The sequence below is a fragment of the Rhinolophus ferrumequinum genome, chromosome 24 (assembly GCF_004115265.2).
Source record: "Rhinolophus ferrumequinum isolate MPI-CBG mRhiFer1 chromosome 24, mRhiFer1_v1.p, whole genome shotgun sequence".
Lineage (NCBI taxonomy): Eukaryota > Metazoa > Chordata > Mammalia > Chiroptera > Rhinolophidae > Rhinolophus > Rhinolophus ferrumequinum.
The window spans coordinates 27,447,616-27,463,682 of NC_046307.1; the positions used below are offsets into that span (position 1 = coordinate 27,447,616).

At 43.9% G+C, this 16,067-nt stretch overlaps 1 protein-coding gene across 1 annotated transcript in view; it reads left to right on the plus strand.

The window, feature by feature from the left end:
• ITK (IL2 inducible T cell kinase) overlaps positions 1-16,067 on the plus strand; it is a 56,945-nt gene that overhangs the window by 37,089 nt on the left and 3,789 nt on the right. The window contains exons 9-16 of the mRNA XM_033095609.1: positions 6,209-6,291; positions 8,133-8,266; positions 8,651-8,725; positions 10,381-10,552; positions 10,948-11,164; positions 12,124-12,188; positions 12,270-12,388; positions 14,825-14,982. Of these exons, the coding sequence (XP_032951500.1) occupies positions 6,209-6,291; positions 8,133-8,266; positions 8,651-8,725; positions 10,381-10,552; positions 10,948-11,164; positions 12,124-12,188; positions 12,270-12,388; positions 14,825-14,982 (1,023 nt within the window). The remainder of the gene's footprint in view (positions 1-6,208; positions 6,292-8,132; positions 8,267-8,650; positions 8,726-10,380; positions 10,553-10,947; positions 11,165-12,123; positions 12,189-12,269; positions 12,389-14,824; positions 14,983-16,067) is intronic.

Sequence of the window (16,067 nt, forward strand, 5' to 3'; positions counted from 1 at the left end):
TAAAATGCAAGTCCAATTTTAATTCGATTTATTAAACCTAAAATTACTCTGTCTGATTGCTATAAAAAGTTTCTAAATGCCAATAGTAGACCAGTAACGTTTTGCCAACTGGCATCTGTCTGTAAATCACACTTTGAATAGCACTGAAAATTGCACATTTATGGCACCCAGGTGATTCTGGGACTTACCCAAGTTTGAGAACTGCAGAAACGCATCTCCTATGGTGTCCTATCAGTTCTTCAGATAACACCTCCTCTAAGAAGCCTCCCATGCTTTTCCTCTCCCTGGTCAGGGAATGTGCTTTTTGCTGCCTTTGATCCTTATAGTGCTTCTCCACTGACCCTTTTCTCACTGTGCCTTGGATCTCAGCAGTCTGTCTTAACCCATTTAAGTAAAGGGTAAATTCCTTGCAAGCAGGTACTCCATACCTTTCAGCATCACACATTGAGCGACCTGAATTTCAGGCAGGAGCCTTGTCTAACACATTGGTTTATCATATTTCCTTGATTCTAAGATGTCTTTAGTCAAAGATGCAACGTTGATTTAATGTTGGGTTTGTTTCAAGAGAAGAAAAGAACCATCTCCAGAATAAAGAGTGGCTATATGTCAAATACTCTTAGAGTAAAATGCAGTGTGACAAGGCTATGAATTGTCAGTCCATCTTTTTTGCAATACCCGATCCTGTCTGTCAAAATGAGCTTCCGTAAGATCACCTTCAAATCATATGGACAGGAAGAAACAGACTCCTAACACATTGACATGTCTCAGCTGAAGGCAGACAGTGGAATTCATACTTCCAACAGATGGTACACCACAGCACGTGATGATAACGGCAGCCCCAATAGTCCTTGTTCTGGTATCACGTTCCAGGAACTGTTCTCTGCATTTTAATTCTCCCAGCAATCTTACCAATGTCATCTTACAGCAGAGGAAAGTGAAGCTCGTACATTTAATCAGGAAATATCTGGAATTCACAGGATTATAGACAGTTAGAGTGAGAATTCCCTTTAAAGAACATCTGGTTCATCCCGTTTGTGTTATAGGCGAATAAAGCTCTGAGTCAAGTTCAGAGTATGAAGCAATGCCATAGTCTGGACTAGAGCCGGGGTGCTTCACACACACACACACACACAAACACACACATACACACACATGCATACATACACAGTTAATAGGGAAATATATGAGTTAAATTCTAGCCTCCCAGCCTTATATTTCCCATCTATTTATTTCACCTCCTTGGCATAATTGTTTTTTGTATTATTGCCTGTTTCTTTTATTTTTTTAGATCAAGCAGTCCAAGGTAAATTGCGACCTTGAAAGTGTCCCATGGGAGCAAGCTCCCTCCCACCCCAACTGCACTGCACAGGTCAGGTCAGTCAGCGCCGCCTTGCATGGTGGCGATATGAGCCAAGACCCTGTAGGCTCCAATGTTCTTGGTGGTGGTGACTTTCTCGGAGCCCCTCGCAGGAAGTAGATGGTAAGGCACATGCTGGATGCCTCCTTTTCTTCAGAACTCTGGGCTGCCCAGCCCCAAACCTGTCACCATCACTGAATGTCACCTAGAGCCACTATGATAGAAGAAGAGCTCTGAACCTCCTGTACCCAGCAGAGCTGACTACAAACCTTACCTCTCCTTTGGCTCATGTCTTTGGATTAGTTGCTCTTGTTAACAGTTGGGCCCTACTCCAATTATAATTTTTTTTTCCAAAAAAAAACCAACAACAACAACAACAACAAAACCCAATGGCTTCTTTGAAAGAATAACATCAACAAAACACTCTTTTATTTTTTTGTTGTTAATTTATTGGGGTGACAATTGTTAGTAAAATTACATAGATTTCAGGTGTACAATTCTGCATTACATCATCTATAAATCCCATTGTGTGTTCACCACCCGGAGTCAGTTCTCCTTCCATCACCATATATTTGATCCCCCTCACCCTCATCTCCCACCCCCCACCCCCCTTACCCTCTGGTAACCACTAAACTATTGTCTGTATCTATGAGTTCTTGTTTCTCATTTGTTTGTCTTGTTTTTTTGCTGTTTTTGGTTTATATACCACATATCAGTGAAATCATATGGTTCTCTGCTTTATCTGTCTGACTTGTTTCGCTTAGCATTATACTCTCAAGATCCATCCATGTTGTCACAAATGTTCCTATATCATCTTTTCTTACCGCCATATAATATTCCATTGTGTATATATACCACAACTTCTTTATTCATTCATCTATCGAAGGACATTTTGGTTGTTTCCATGTCTTGGTCACCATAAACAAAGCTGCAATGAACATTGGAGCACACGTATCTTTATCTGTAGATGTTTTCAGATTTTTTGGGTAGATACCCAGGAGAGGGATTGCTGGGTCATATGGTAATTCTATTCGTGATTTTTTGAGGAACCTCCACACTGCCTTCCATAACAGCTGCACCAGTCTGCATTCCCACCAACAGTGGATAAGGGTTCCTTTTTCTCCACAGCCTCTCCAACACTTGTTACTATTTGTCTTGTTGATGATAGCCATTCTGACTGGGGTGAGGTGATATCTCATTGTGGTTTTTATTTGCATTTCTCTGATGATTAGTGATGTTGAGCATTTTTTCATATGTCTATTTGCCATTTGTATGTCCTCTTTGGAGAAATGTCTCTTCAGGTCCTCTGCCCATTTTTCAATTGGGTTGTTTGTTTTTTTGTTGTTGAGTTTCATGAGTTCCTTGTATATTTTGGATATTAGCCCTTTATCAGAGGCACAACAAAACACTCTTAATTAAATAGAAGGAGACGTTCATACTCCCCTCTTCACAAGACAATTGGTAAACTTCTAGTCTGTTTGGTCTGTTTCTTCCCCTTTAGAATAAGTTACATACGCAGATCAAGTCTGCCTCTGTTGAAGTTTTGTTTCTTCCTGCCTTGAGTTTAACCCATCACATTTCAATGAGGCAAGAGCAAAAACTTCACTATCTGGCAAAAGTGGAGAAATTTTGAAGACAATCCATGTTGCACATAAGACGTGGCTGAATATCACACACATGATGTGGGGATAAAGAAACCAGGCACAAATTCACTGTTCACAATAGCCAAAAGGTGCAAACACCCCAAATGTCCGTCCACTGAAGAACGGATAAATCAAGTGTGGTATATTCATACAATCGACTGTTATTCAGCCATAAAAGGGGATGAAGGACTGAAACATGCTACAACTTGGATGAACCTTGAAAACAATATGCTAAGTGAAAGAAGCCAGACACACAAGACCACATATTGTATTATTTCATTATATGAAATGCCTAGAATAGGCAAATCTCTAGAGACGGAAAACACATTAGAATGGCAGGGGAGCAAATGAGATTGAGGTGTCTTTTTGGAGTGATAGAAATGCTGTAAAATTAGGTTGTAATGATGGTTACACAACTCTATAAATTTACTAAAAATCATTGAAAATGTATAGTTACAATGGGAGAATTTCACGGTATAGAAATTACGTCTCAGAAGCGATTTTAAAATTGAATGAACTAATCTGGGATGTTTGCTGTCACAAAAAGCACCTCAGAAAACTGCTGATCCCAAAGGGGGAAAAAATATGATTTTTGAAAAATCGAGTTTTTTTAAAGGACGGTCTGTAAGCGAAACTTAAAAGGGTCATTAATACATGATTGGATAAACCATTTACATTTATATCTGAGAAGAGAAATAAGAACATCGTCAGCTATCCTCTGTCCTCACCATGTCCAAGATTCTGCATGGAGCACATTGTAGAGAATGTAGGAGGCACCACAGGCACAAGATTGCACTATTGTTCCAGAAAGATCTATAACTCATTTTCTTGAATTAAAAAAAAAAAATCACAAAACACAAAATTATTAGAGTAAACTCTGTGTGTACAAAGACCGAATCCTAGAACTGTTTCAGGACACCTTAGAAAAAGGTATGTAGTGGCTTTCTGCATTTTCCTGTATTCTCCCTCCGTTTTCAGGCAGCTGCTAGGGCCACCCAAGCTCGTTGTGTTGGGGAAAGGGATGCCACGGCTGAACAACAGAGGCCTGCTCAGCTTCAAATGTCTTCCTTTTTTTCTTTCCCGTTTCATTGAGATAAAATGGACTGGACATATAACATTGTACAAGTTTAAGTTGTACGACACCATGATTTGATACATGATTTGATACATGTATATGTTGCAAACTGATTACCGTGATAAGTTTCATTAATGCCCATCACCACGCATAGTTACAATTATTTTTCTTATAATAAGAACTTGTAAGATCTGCTCTCTTAGCAACTTTTAAATCTACATTACAATATCATTAACTATGGCTGCCATTATAGCCTCAGGACTTACTTACCTTATAACTGGAAGTTTGTACATTTTGTCCCCCATCCTCCAATTCCCCCACCCTCCAACCCCCTCAAATTTTAAAATAGACTCTTGAAACTCCCAGCAGAGATAAGAAGAGTTTGGGGAGTTTCACATAGTTTATGTGGTAAATTATAGGTGTGGCAAGAATGCACAACAATGGAAGGGCCAAGTGGCCTCCACCTGCCTCATATACACCTTGCAGGTTTATGACCCAGTTCAAGAAAGCAGATTATGTCTCTGTGCAAGGATGAGCTTCCTAATTATTAGTGCTCTTTTGAGAGGCAGAGACTGCTCGTCAGATTGTTATAAATAAGAGCCGTGTGTTCCGTTGAGTGGGTGGAGACCAAACCTAGGTGTCTAGGAGAATCACATGGCAAGCTTTCAAAAAGTTCAGGTCCCAGGGTCCCAGTCCTGGAGACTCTGAGTACATAGATATGGGGTGAAGCATAGTCAGCTGTTTGCTGTTGCTGTTTTGTTATGTCTTGTTTATGTGCTTTAGATGGTTCCAGTAATTGTGATAATCCACAAAGTCTGGGTTTTAAGGAGTTAGGCCAGATCAGTGGCTCTCAGCCAGGGATGATTTTGTCCCCCAGGGAATATTTGACATAGTCTGGCACCCAGTTGTTAGAAGCCAAGGATGCTGCTAAACATCCTATAAACCACAGCTCAGCCCCCGGCGACGAAGAATTACGGGGCTGAAGATGTCAATCATGCTGAGGTTGGGATAACCTTGGGCTAATCTTTATATGGTCCTGTCCAACTCTGAGATTCTAGAGCCAAACAATTAGCGTGGCCATCTGTGTGCATGATTTTCATGTGCAGACACCCACCTTTAGATTTGGGGGATCGAGGGGCTTGTGTTGTTCTAAATTGCAAATACCTTTCTCTACAGACTACAGGTGTATGCCCGCCACACAGGGCTCCTGTCTCTCTCTGACCTCCAACGTAAGGCCCTCACTATGTCTCAGTTAAATAAACCCTAAGAATGGATTTTGCAAATATCACCAGCACAGATTTACAGGGAACAGAGCACTAGATATGAAGAAGTACTCAAAACAGGGTTAAGATGTTAAAGTTCCCACCAGGAATGAATACACTGGTATATCCACTTACTTGTACTATGAAAATAGTACTATTTTCATCAGTGCTTGCAAAATTGTCAGGGGCAGTAAAGTGTACATTTTGGGGGCTTTCCCTTCTCTCCACTTCCCTCATGCAACCAGAAGCTTCATGTTGTTTCTCCTTTTGCCCTACAGCAAAACCAGCACTTTGGAAAGGGCCTAAAAAAATGTCTTCTCATTAAGGAACGAATGAAGCTTCCAGGACAGAACGCTTTTTGCCCTTGTTGGGGAATGGAGAAGTGGCTTCTAAGATTTGTTGAACGAAGGCATCATGGAGTAGTAGAAAGAGCATGGGCTTTGCTCACATGCCATTCAGATTTGCAATCCCAGGTCTGCCACTGACTCGTTGTGAGTCACAAGAAAGTCACTCACGTACGCTTGACACTCAGTCTCCTCATCAGGAAATTGAAAACAGTAATATGTAGATTGCAGTGTAGCAGTGAGGGTTGGACAATATCTGGAGTGAGTCTGGTATGGGCGAGCTCCAAGAGGGCCGAGCTTGTGTCTGTCTTCATTCACTGCTTGTGTCGTCACTGGAATAGTCTCTGACCCAGGCAGGGCAAGAGCTCAGAATGAACATAGGAAACAGTTGCCGGTATTGCTGTCAGCCTGCTCTAAGCCAAGCTGGCCTGCAGTGTTTCCTCCACTCACAGGCAAGAAAGTGGGGCTGCGTACGTGAGCCTGGTTTTCTGGGATCACTCACCTTCCATTCTTGTTAACCATTCCAGGGCAAAGAAGGAGCCTTCATGGTACGAGATTCCAGGACTCCAGGAACGTACACCGTGTCTGTTTTCACCAAGGCCATAGTAAGGTATGATGTTAACCCAGGTGGGCGAGGAAAGCGGCACACACAACCACATCAGACAGGGCCGGAGGTAGAGAGGTCGCTGGGAGTCATATGCGTCCCCTGATCTCTCTGAGAAAACCAAGGCCAGAGAGATGAAGGCCACAACTGTAGTCACTTAGCTGGAAAGTGACAGACAAAGCTAGGACTGGGTGCCAGGTTCTCTTCCCTGTTAGCGTCCCTGAGTGCAGAACTCTAAAGAAATCAAATATCTGGCCCTGTATTTGATGAGTTCATCATTAATTACATAAGATAATATCATAATAACACTTCTGATTGGAAATGAGAAGATATGAAATCTAGCTAATAAAGCTACCCACCGTTTATTGAGTCCTTACTATGTGCCAGAACTTGACAGATCGTTTCCAAGCCTAATGAGCCCTGCAGTCAGGTGTTACTATATTCCTTTCACACAGAAGAAGCTGAGGCTCAGAGAGCTTCTGGCATCTCCCTGAAGCAGTGGAGCCGCGTGGCCAAGCCCCGTTCCTACTCCAGCCCACTGCCTGCAAGACGCTCGCTGGTTGTCTGCCCCTCCCCTGACCTCGGTTTCCTTCTCTGTAAAATGATGTCTAAGAGCCTAGTCAGGTCTTGAATTCTCTTCTAATTAGAGACTTAGTCAGAACTAAGCAGTTTGGCCATGACCAAAGTCCAGAAAGAATTAAGAAAAGAGAGAAAAAGAATTATTGAGGGGTCCTCAGGGAATACTTGTTGGAGGACAGTCGACATGAGCAAGATGCGGAGCAAGAGCAAGGTTTAGAGAGGTGGCCCGAGGAAGGGCGCTGCCAGGGATGGGGAAGGACCCAGTGCATGTCACAGAGGGGCCGTGCCTCTGCCCTGCACAGGTGACAGTGATCAGAGTGACAGGCAACTCCATAAGGTCAGATGGAAAAGGAGTGAGGAATAGAGCTGTGTTGGGGGTCCCCAAGACGACTCCCAGGTTTGGTGATTCACTAGGAAGACACAGGACTCGGCATATAGTTGTGCTCAAGGCTAAGATGTATTACAGCGAAAGGATACAAAGCAAAATCAGCAAAGGGAAAAGGCATATGGAGCAAAACCCAGAGGAAATCAAGCGCATGCTTCCAAGAATCCTGACCCTGTGGCGCACACAGGACTTGCTTACTTCCTCCAGCAATAAGTTGTGACAGCAGGAGCGAAGTGTTGTCACCAGGGAGGCTCTTGAGAGACTCAATGTCCCAGGTTTTTTTTTATTATCAGGGGATGGCCATGTAGGTACCCTCTGCCCAGCACATAGCAAAATTCCAGACTCCCAGAAGAAAAGCAGGCATTGAGCATAAACCACATGGTTTATACAAACAAGTTAAGCATGGGGAGCCACTCTTATCAGCTAGAGAATGGTGAGAACCCTCCCCAAATCCAGGTTGTCCGAAGCCACCCCAAGGGCCAACCTTGCAAGCAGTCATTTCTCAGGATAGCAGTCAGGGCTGCTATGTTAACTCTTTGCTGGACAAAGTCAAATAAGGAGGAAGGGGCCTCAACATATGCTGATAATTAGTCACATCCATAGAGCAGGGAAGGCAAACATGTAGCATGCATGAGACTATTCCCCATTTTGTGGCTGTGGAAGAAACATCACGGTGCCGACTAACTGGATCCAGATGCAGCCTCAGAATCCTTCATACAGCGCCCAGGGCTATCCGGTCAAGACTGACACAGGTTGAAATATATCTGCCATCCTTGTAAGAGGGTGAAAAAACAAAGCTGATGGGAATCTGATGCCAGTCAACATTTCTGTGTCTAAACATTGTTTCCTAATAATCACTGCATTTATGTTTCATTTGTTTAAGTGAGAACAACCCCTGTATAAAGCACTATCACATCAAAGAAACAAATGACAATCCCAAGCGATACTATGTGGCTGAAAAGTATGTGTTTGAATCCATCCCTCTTCTCATCAATTACCACCAGCACAACGGAGGAGGTGAGTTCTAAAGGACAAGAGGGGGACCCTCACACAGGAACTTGGAGGAAAGAGACAAACACCCAGCCTGGTTTCTTCATGTCAGATAAGCTGACCTTCAATCGTAACGAAATATGCACATAGAAAACGATGCCCAATATTTGATTATGTTACATGTTTTCCATTAGCAAATTCACGGTGGGAAGGGTGGCATTTCACCACCTGCCCACCCGTGTTTATGTCTTTTTTAAGAGAAGGTGTAATTTCAGGGATTGGGCTTTGGGATTTGTTTTCTGGAATAAAAGCAGATTTTGCACTAAGTTATATTTTTTCCTGGTGACTTAACTTAGACAATTGCTCCAATAAAGCTCTAACCACAGCCTTTTTGCTTTGTAATCAACTCAGGCCTGGTCACGCGACTTCGCTACCCGGTTTGTGCCTGGAGGCAGAAAGCCCCGGTGACAGCAGGGCTGAGATATGGTGAGCTGTCCATTCCACAATGTCATGCATTTGCACTAGAATGCAGGTCCCTAAAAGTCTAGAGCAAATCTGAATGGGCTTTCGATGAACCTAACTCTTCTGCAGACTTAAAGTGACATTAGCCAGGTCCACTGTGTGTCTGGAGACGGTGTGCACCAATGAACATTTACAATGTGTGTGAGTAAGAGAGGTGTACATATGCGCATATATACGCATCTAGGCCAAGTCAATGTCCACCGGTTTTAGTTAAGAGTTCATCAGTGAAGTGCTTATGGCGTGCCTACTTTGTACAAAGCACTCTACTAAAGGCTGTTAGAAAAGTATACCTTAGCACTGCGTATCCACTTATCCTCTAGAAGCTCTCTGTATCATGTAGTTTGCTGGGTATGGGTCCATTGCAAGAGCTATAAGCTGGCAGCATCCAGAAGTATTTGTTTGCATAGCACAGCGCTAATTTTTTTAAAATGCCTTTAGGCGGGGCACGCACCTCCAGTGCCACAGGCCCTACTATTCCTTCTTACCCTGTGGAACAATAACCACCCATTTGTGATTATCTGCCTGGAATTCAAAGGCAATGAGTTTGCATCCCCTGGTCCAAACAGCACTGGTTGACAAGGGTGTGCAATTTTCATTTGGTGTCTCCTAGGCTGCTGGGTCTTGTGTATCAAAGTCATCTGGGATACTTCTTAATAATGTTAACTCCTGGAACCTCCCCAACACACCAAAACAATCCCTGAGAGTGAGGTCCTGGAGTCTGCCTTTTAAATAAGTGTCCTAGGTGATTTGATACAGGTGGCCAGAGGGGAAAGCTTTACTTGTAATGGACTCCCATCCTTAACCAGCACCGTCCCTGGCACGTAGTATATACTCAACACTGTTTTTGGTTGCGTCTCAGCCTCAAACAGGTAGAAATCGAGCTGTTTGTGGTACTAGGCCAAGCGTCAGGAAAGGAAAATGCCTCTTTAGGCTCCTTAGAAAAATAAGGTGAGTCTCATAACTGTAGAACCCTAATGTACCCGTGCTGGATGGGGTCTCAGAGGTTATCTCATGAACCCACTCATTCTGTCAGTGTGAAAACAGAGATTCAGAGCCCTTTTATGTGTTTATTGAACATTTATAAAGAGCCTACTATGTGCCAGACATGTGCTGGCTGCTACCTCTGCACTGGTCCTCTAGGAATCCACCTCTTTACTCCCATCCCTACTAAGGCCTAGCAGACTGCTGTGTACATAGTAGGTCCTCTTGATGGGTAAATGAATGAGTGACTGATCAGCTCAAATGAAATTTGCTCTGTATGAAAAATGACAATAAAAATGTTTCAGTCAGCTATAGAAAATGGTTGGGACCTTACAAGAAACCTTTTGTTTACTTCTTTAATATCTTGATTCATGCCATCCTCCTTCTTCTTTCCATGTAACCTTCCCTACATACATTGTTCATGGTTTAAATGCATATCCTATGTTATCATTTGGGAAAAAAGATAATAATTTTATCTATCTATGATAGTTCTAAATCTAGGGCTTATACCCTTTGCCATCTTGGGGTAACATTACCAAAAGGCTAACATTCTACGTTGGGCTATGCGATCTCCTGGTAGCGCTATACCTCATAGCTACTGCTTGCCAACCCTGGAAAACCCTCTCTCCCCCCTCCAGGGAAATGGATGATTCATCCCTCGGAGCTCACTTTTGTGCAGGAGGTTGGCAGCGGGCAGTTCGGCTTGGTGCACCTTGGCTACTGGCTCAACAAGGACAAGGTGGCCATCAAAACCATTCAGGAAGGAGCTATGTCAGAAGAGGATTTCATAGAGGAGGCCGAAGTCATGATGTGAGTGGCCAAAGCAAGGGGATGCCAAGGTGCCTTGGGGAAAGGATGTTCTGGGCCACTCTGATGTCCTATCATGCCACCTCCCTCCTCGGATCCAACGATGGCTTCCTATGGCATAGAGAATAAAGTCACAGTCCTCGCCATGGTCCACGAGGCCTGTCATGACCTGGCCCCTCCCACTCTCCACTCTCGCCTCCTACCCATCTCTCCTATAGTCCCAGACACGCCAGCCACACTGGCCTCCATGTGTCCTCACATGTACCAGCTGACTCCCTGCCATCCTTCTTTAGGTCTCAGATCAAATGATAGATTTGGTTTTTTTTTGGGGGGGGGGCGGTGGTTGATGCATTTTTTGGGAGCCTGAGTTTGGACCATCTCACCCTTTTTTCTTCCAGGAAACTCTCTCACCCCAAACTGGTCCAGCTCTATGGGGTGTGCCTGGAGCAGGCCCCCATCTGCCTGGTGTTTGAATTCATGGAGCACGGCTGCCTGTCAGACTACCTGCGCAACCAGCGTGGACTCTTTGCGGCGGAGACCCTGCTGGGCATGTGCCTGGACGTGTGCGAGGGCATGGCCTACCTGGAAGAGGCGTGTGTCATCCACAGAGACCTGGTAAGAGTGCGCAGGGCAACCCCCTGCAGGCCCAAGATAGAGGAGCGTGGCCACCGAGATGCAGAGCTATTGAGCCTGGGGACGCGTTTGTCAATAGCAAGTCATAGACCATCTCCGTTTCCCTCCCAACTGCTTTCCTCCACCCACTTAGGGATGTCCCCGTGGGAAGGTGTTTCATGAGGACTCAGACCTGGGCTCTAATCGCACCCCGACCTCTCACTTTCATCCTCTGAGATTCACTTTACGTTCTTCCAACATGAAACTGACAGCCTCTTCTTTTTCATCTCTCTGTGCCTCTGTTTCCTCCTCGTAAAATGAGGGAAGTCAACAAGCAGTTTGCCTCAAAGTGTTGTTCTAGCATCTACCGGAATCATATTGGGGTGATTTTCAACCATCCTCAGAATCCCTGGAAGTTGGGGCTCGGGAATATGCATTTTAACATGTCCCCTCGTGGGGTAATAGGCACGTTAAAATTTGAGACTCTCTGGTCTTTTGTCACTAAGGACTCTTCCCAAGCAACATTCTGTGGTACTGATGAGGGCCAAGCACTCTCCCTTTTGCGAAGTTGTAAGAGGATTAGCAACCTCAAAACATCCTTATTTTAGTCAAATGAGCGACAGTGTCTTCCTATCATCCCTAATGTTAGCATTTTTTATCTCATCAGGTTGTGTTAGACCATATCATTGGTTAGACAACACCATAGGTTTCTCTTCTCATTAGGAGCCCAGGAATGAAGATAAAAGACCAAGCCTGAGAAAGGATCTTACACATTCAACTTCCTAGCTACCTTCCACCACGCACTTGTGAAGTTTAATGAACGCTTACATAGCTCCTCAATTCCCTTATACAAGGACACACAGAAAAGCAAAGGCCATGATTATACGAGTAGGTGGCTCCTTAATTACTGCTTGTCCGCCAACAGTTTCTCTCTCCCTTTTGTTGCACTGTCTCCTCTCCAGGCTGCCCGAAATTGTTTAGTGGGAGAAAACCAAGTCATCAAGGTGTCGGATTTCGGAATGACGAGGTAATTCGGGGATGTGGTGCTGCTGCAGTCTCAGGAGTGGGACGCAGGCCCCCAGAACATTTGGGCATCCTCTCTCCACAGGTTTGTCCTTGATGATCAATACACCAGTTCTACAGGCACCAAATTCCCAGTGAAGTGGGCATCTCCGGAAGTCTTCTCTTTCAGTCGCTATAGCAGCAAGTCAGATGTGTGGTCCTTTGGTGAGTGTCATCCTGACCCCACACCCCTGTGATCTGGGACTAGGGTGAGCTGCAGGGCCAGCTCTGCCCTGAACTCTGGATGGTGAGAAAGTCCCACGGGTGGTCCATGTGTAATAACAGCTGTGAAAAGTGTGAAGGGGCCCTCATTATTGTATTTGTTCTTGGAGATCTTTGAAATGGGTGGGAGAGGGGGATAAAAATGAGAGGGGGACTTTGGGATTCTGGTGACAGCTGCTGTGAGATCAAAACCTGGAGGAGTCAGGAAATTAGAATATGAGTTCCTGGAGGGCAGGGACCATATCTTGTCCAGAACTATATTCCCACACTTAACCCTCAATAAGTATTTACTCATTCATTCAACAATAATTTATTGAGCATCTACTATATGCCAGGGGCTAATGCAGGCGCTCACAATCCAGTGGTGGGTAGGATAGGAAAGACTCCTACTCTCTTGGAGCTAAATTTTAGGGGAGACTGATCACAATTATGTCAACAAGCTAATAGTGTGTCTGTAAGATAAAATCAGGCGGTGGTAAGTAAGTGATATGAATAAAACAAAACGGTTATGGGTTAGAGAGCAACTGGGATGGACGGAGGGTCTATTTTCAATACATGACCTGGGAAGAGCTCTCTGAAGAGGTGACTCTTGAGCAGAGGCCTGAATGATGAGGGCGAATGGTGCCCATGTGAAGGTCCAGGGAACAGTGTCCCTCGCAGAGGAACCAGTGAGTACTGGAGACACTGTCTGAGTGGGAGAACAGCAGGCAATGAAGTTGGCAGGCCCTGATAAGAAATTAGAATTTCTAATGAGTGCAAATGGGCCTGAATGAAAGGCAGAATGAATGATGGTGGTGCAGCATGAAGTACTAAATATTCTTGCCGGTCTTGTCACTTGACATCCTAAGCCGTAGTCTGTGCACACTCAAGGGTGCACGAGAATATGCCAGACCACCTCTTGGATTTGGATTCCGAGAAGGATCATACTTTGGACAGGAACAGGTGGGAGTTTGATTTTGCCATTCTGTATGGCGGGAAGGTGTGTCAAATGGATTGACTAGTAGTAGAAATCAGGGAGAAGCTGACTAATTAAATCTCTGAGAAGAAGAACTAGTTTTTAAGTCTTCTCCAGCGTTTTAGAATCTCCGTTTCCAACAAACAAGTGGTTTGTTAATTTTGAGTCCTTCTGAAGTAGTCTTTAAAGTAGTTCCCCGATGGGGAACTATGGCCTAGCTATGACTTTGTTGGCCAAATTTAAGTTACAGGATAAACTGGGAAGAAACAAAACTGCAGTAGAGCAATCTCAGAAGATTCTCCTTTCCCCCGTGTGTATATCTAGGAAGGGCAGGGCTGATATGTGGCCACTCTCTGGGGGTGAGGCAGCTGGTCACATTGCACCAAGGTGGGGGACCCATAAAGAGATGTTCGCTGCCGTGGCCACTTTGGCACCTTCCCCTACTGACTCTGAATAGGATTTATTCTGCCACGGAGGGTCAACCTAGAAATTTTCTGCTGCGTGTCGTAATTAGAGGGATTAACTAAAGTGCATTCCTGCCTCGGATGTGTCGTCCAGGTGTCCGAAGATGAGAATGACTGATGGAAGCAGAGTAGAGAGGTAGAGAACACTGAGGTGGCAAGACTGAGAACCAGAAATCAGGATGGTCTTAGAGCTTGATGCCTGCCTCAAGGCCATTGGACTTTGCCATTCATTGTAAGGTTTTTGCCCTGATTAGCTTTGCTCTTTTAAGCATGCCAAGTACTCTCTTTGGGCCTTACTCATCCATGTGTTACAAGGTTTGCATGGAAGCAATTGTTTTCAAACCAGCTTTGAGCAGCAGATCCCCTTTTCCCATAGAAATCTCACTAGAAAGCCTGGCATCTTGGGGAGCTAACCAGTCTTATTTAGTTAGATCCCAAATTTCTTAAACTCTGAGGATCCCTTAGAAATTTTGATCCAGTGGTCTGGGTGTGGGGCCCAGGATCTACCCTTTGAACAAACCTCTGAGGCGATACTTATTCAGACACTTTGGAGATCATACTTTGAAAAATTCTGCCCGGAGGTTTTCTGGAATCGGCTTTGAAAAATCACTGGGTTAGGTGATCTGAAAGCTCTCGTCTCACTCTGACATCCTATGAATGATTAGCACACAATAAAGCTGGGTGTGACATTTGTACTTTGAGCAGCAGAAGAAAAGGGATTAAATCAGGGGTCAAACATGGACAACCTCAAGATGTGGTTTGCTTGGTCTGCTCAGTATTTTAAAAAATCAGATGGAATTTATATTTTACAACTCACAATTTGTGACTTGATATTGTACGGCCCGGAGGTAGGGACTTGAATCTTAATGTCCAGGAGCCTGTGGTTTCTAGACATAGGTTTATTTGTTTGCTCTTTGTGAACTTGAGCAATAGCTGTGCTGTACTCACCATTTCTCCTAGGTGTGCTGATGTGGGAAGTCTTCAGCGAAGGCAAAATCCCGTATGAAAACCGAAGCAACTCTGAGGTGGTGGAAGACATCACTACCGGGTTTCGGTTATACAAGCCTCGGCTGGCCTCCTCGCATATCTACCAGATCATGAATCATTGCTGGAAAGAGGTCGGTGAAGGAAGTGGTTTCCGCCTGCAACAACTTACAAGCTACAACTTCAGGGTCGGCCCCCTTCCCTAGAGAAAAGAATCCTTTTAGAGGATGAGGTAGAAGGGATGAATAAAATAGATTAGCAGGAATGTGACTTTGAGTATCTCTTAACTGGAGAAGTTCCCTATGCCTAAAAGAGCTGGAAGTGACCTTAACTATCACTCGATTTGCTGCACAATCTCACAAGTCCACAACATACCGTTATTGTCAGAGAAAGAGGGAGTGAAGCCTATGGCAATACTTCAATACTTCTGAGGGGAAAAAATTGGGTAATATCACAGAACCATTGAATGGACATAAAGTTGGTTCTACGCATTGGGGATCAGAAGTTCACTTGTGCTGTGAAAATATTAAAATGACTTAATTAGAGTTCATTTTATTCGTTCAGCAATTCGGAATGGGAAGCCAATTACTGTGCACCCTCCCAGATGTCTCAGTTGTCCCCATGCTTGGGGACAAGCTATGCCTTGCTCCATATCAGCATGTGTCTTAGAGGGCTTTTGGTGAGTTAGGAAATTTTCAATTTCAACCACAGTTGAACTGTTGCTGAATAGGGAGTTGGTATCGGATACTTTGGCTTTGTCTCAGCTTTGCCATTTCTTAGTCATTAATCGTGGGCACTTCTCTAAACCTCCTCTTTCTCACTGGTAAGAGAAATAAATGATACTTGATTTGTACGTTCATAGATCATTTATAATCAGAAACAAAGAAGCAAACAATGAAGGTATAAACAAAGACACAAAACAAACCTAGTCGGCTTTATAAGGATTAAATACTATAATAATTTTGATAGCATTTATTTAGCACTTCTTTCTTTTTTAACTGTCTTCTATTGATTTTTTTAAATTAATAGACCTTATTGTTTAGAAGTTTTAGATTTACAAAAAAATTGAGCAAACAGTACAGATTTCCCATATACCCTCCTCCCCTACTAATAACATTTTGCGTGAGTGTGCTACATTTGTTACAATTAACCACTACTGATATATTATTATTAACTAAAGTCCATAGTTTACTAAGATTCACTCTCTGAAGGGTGTAAG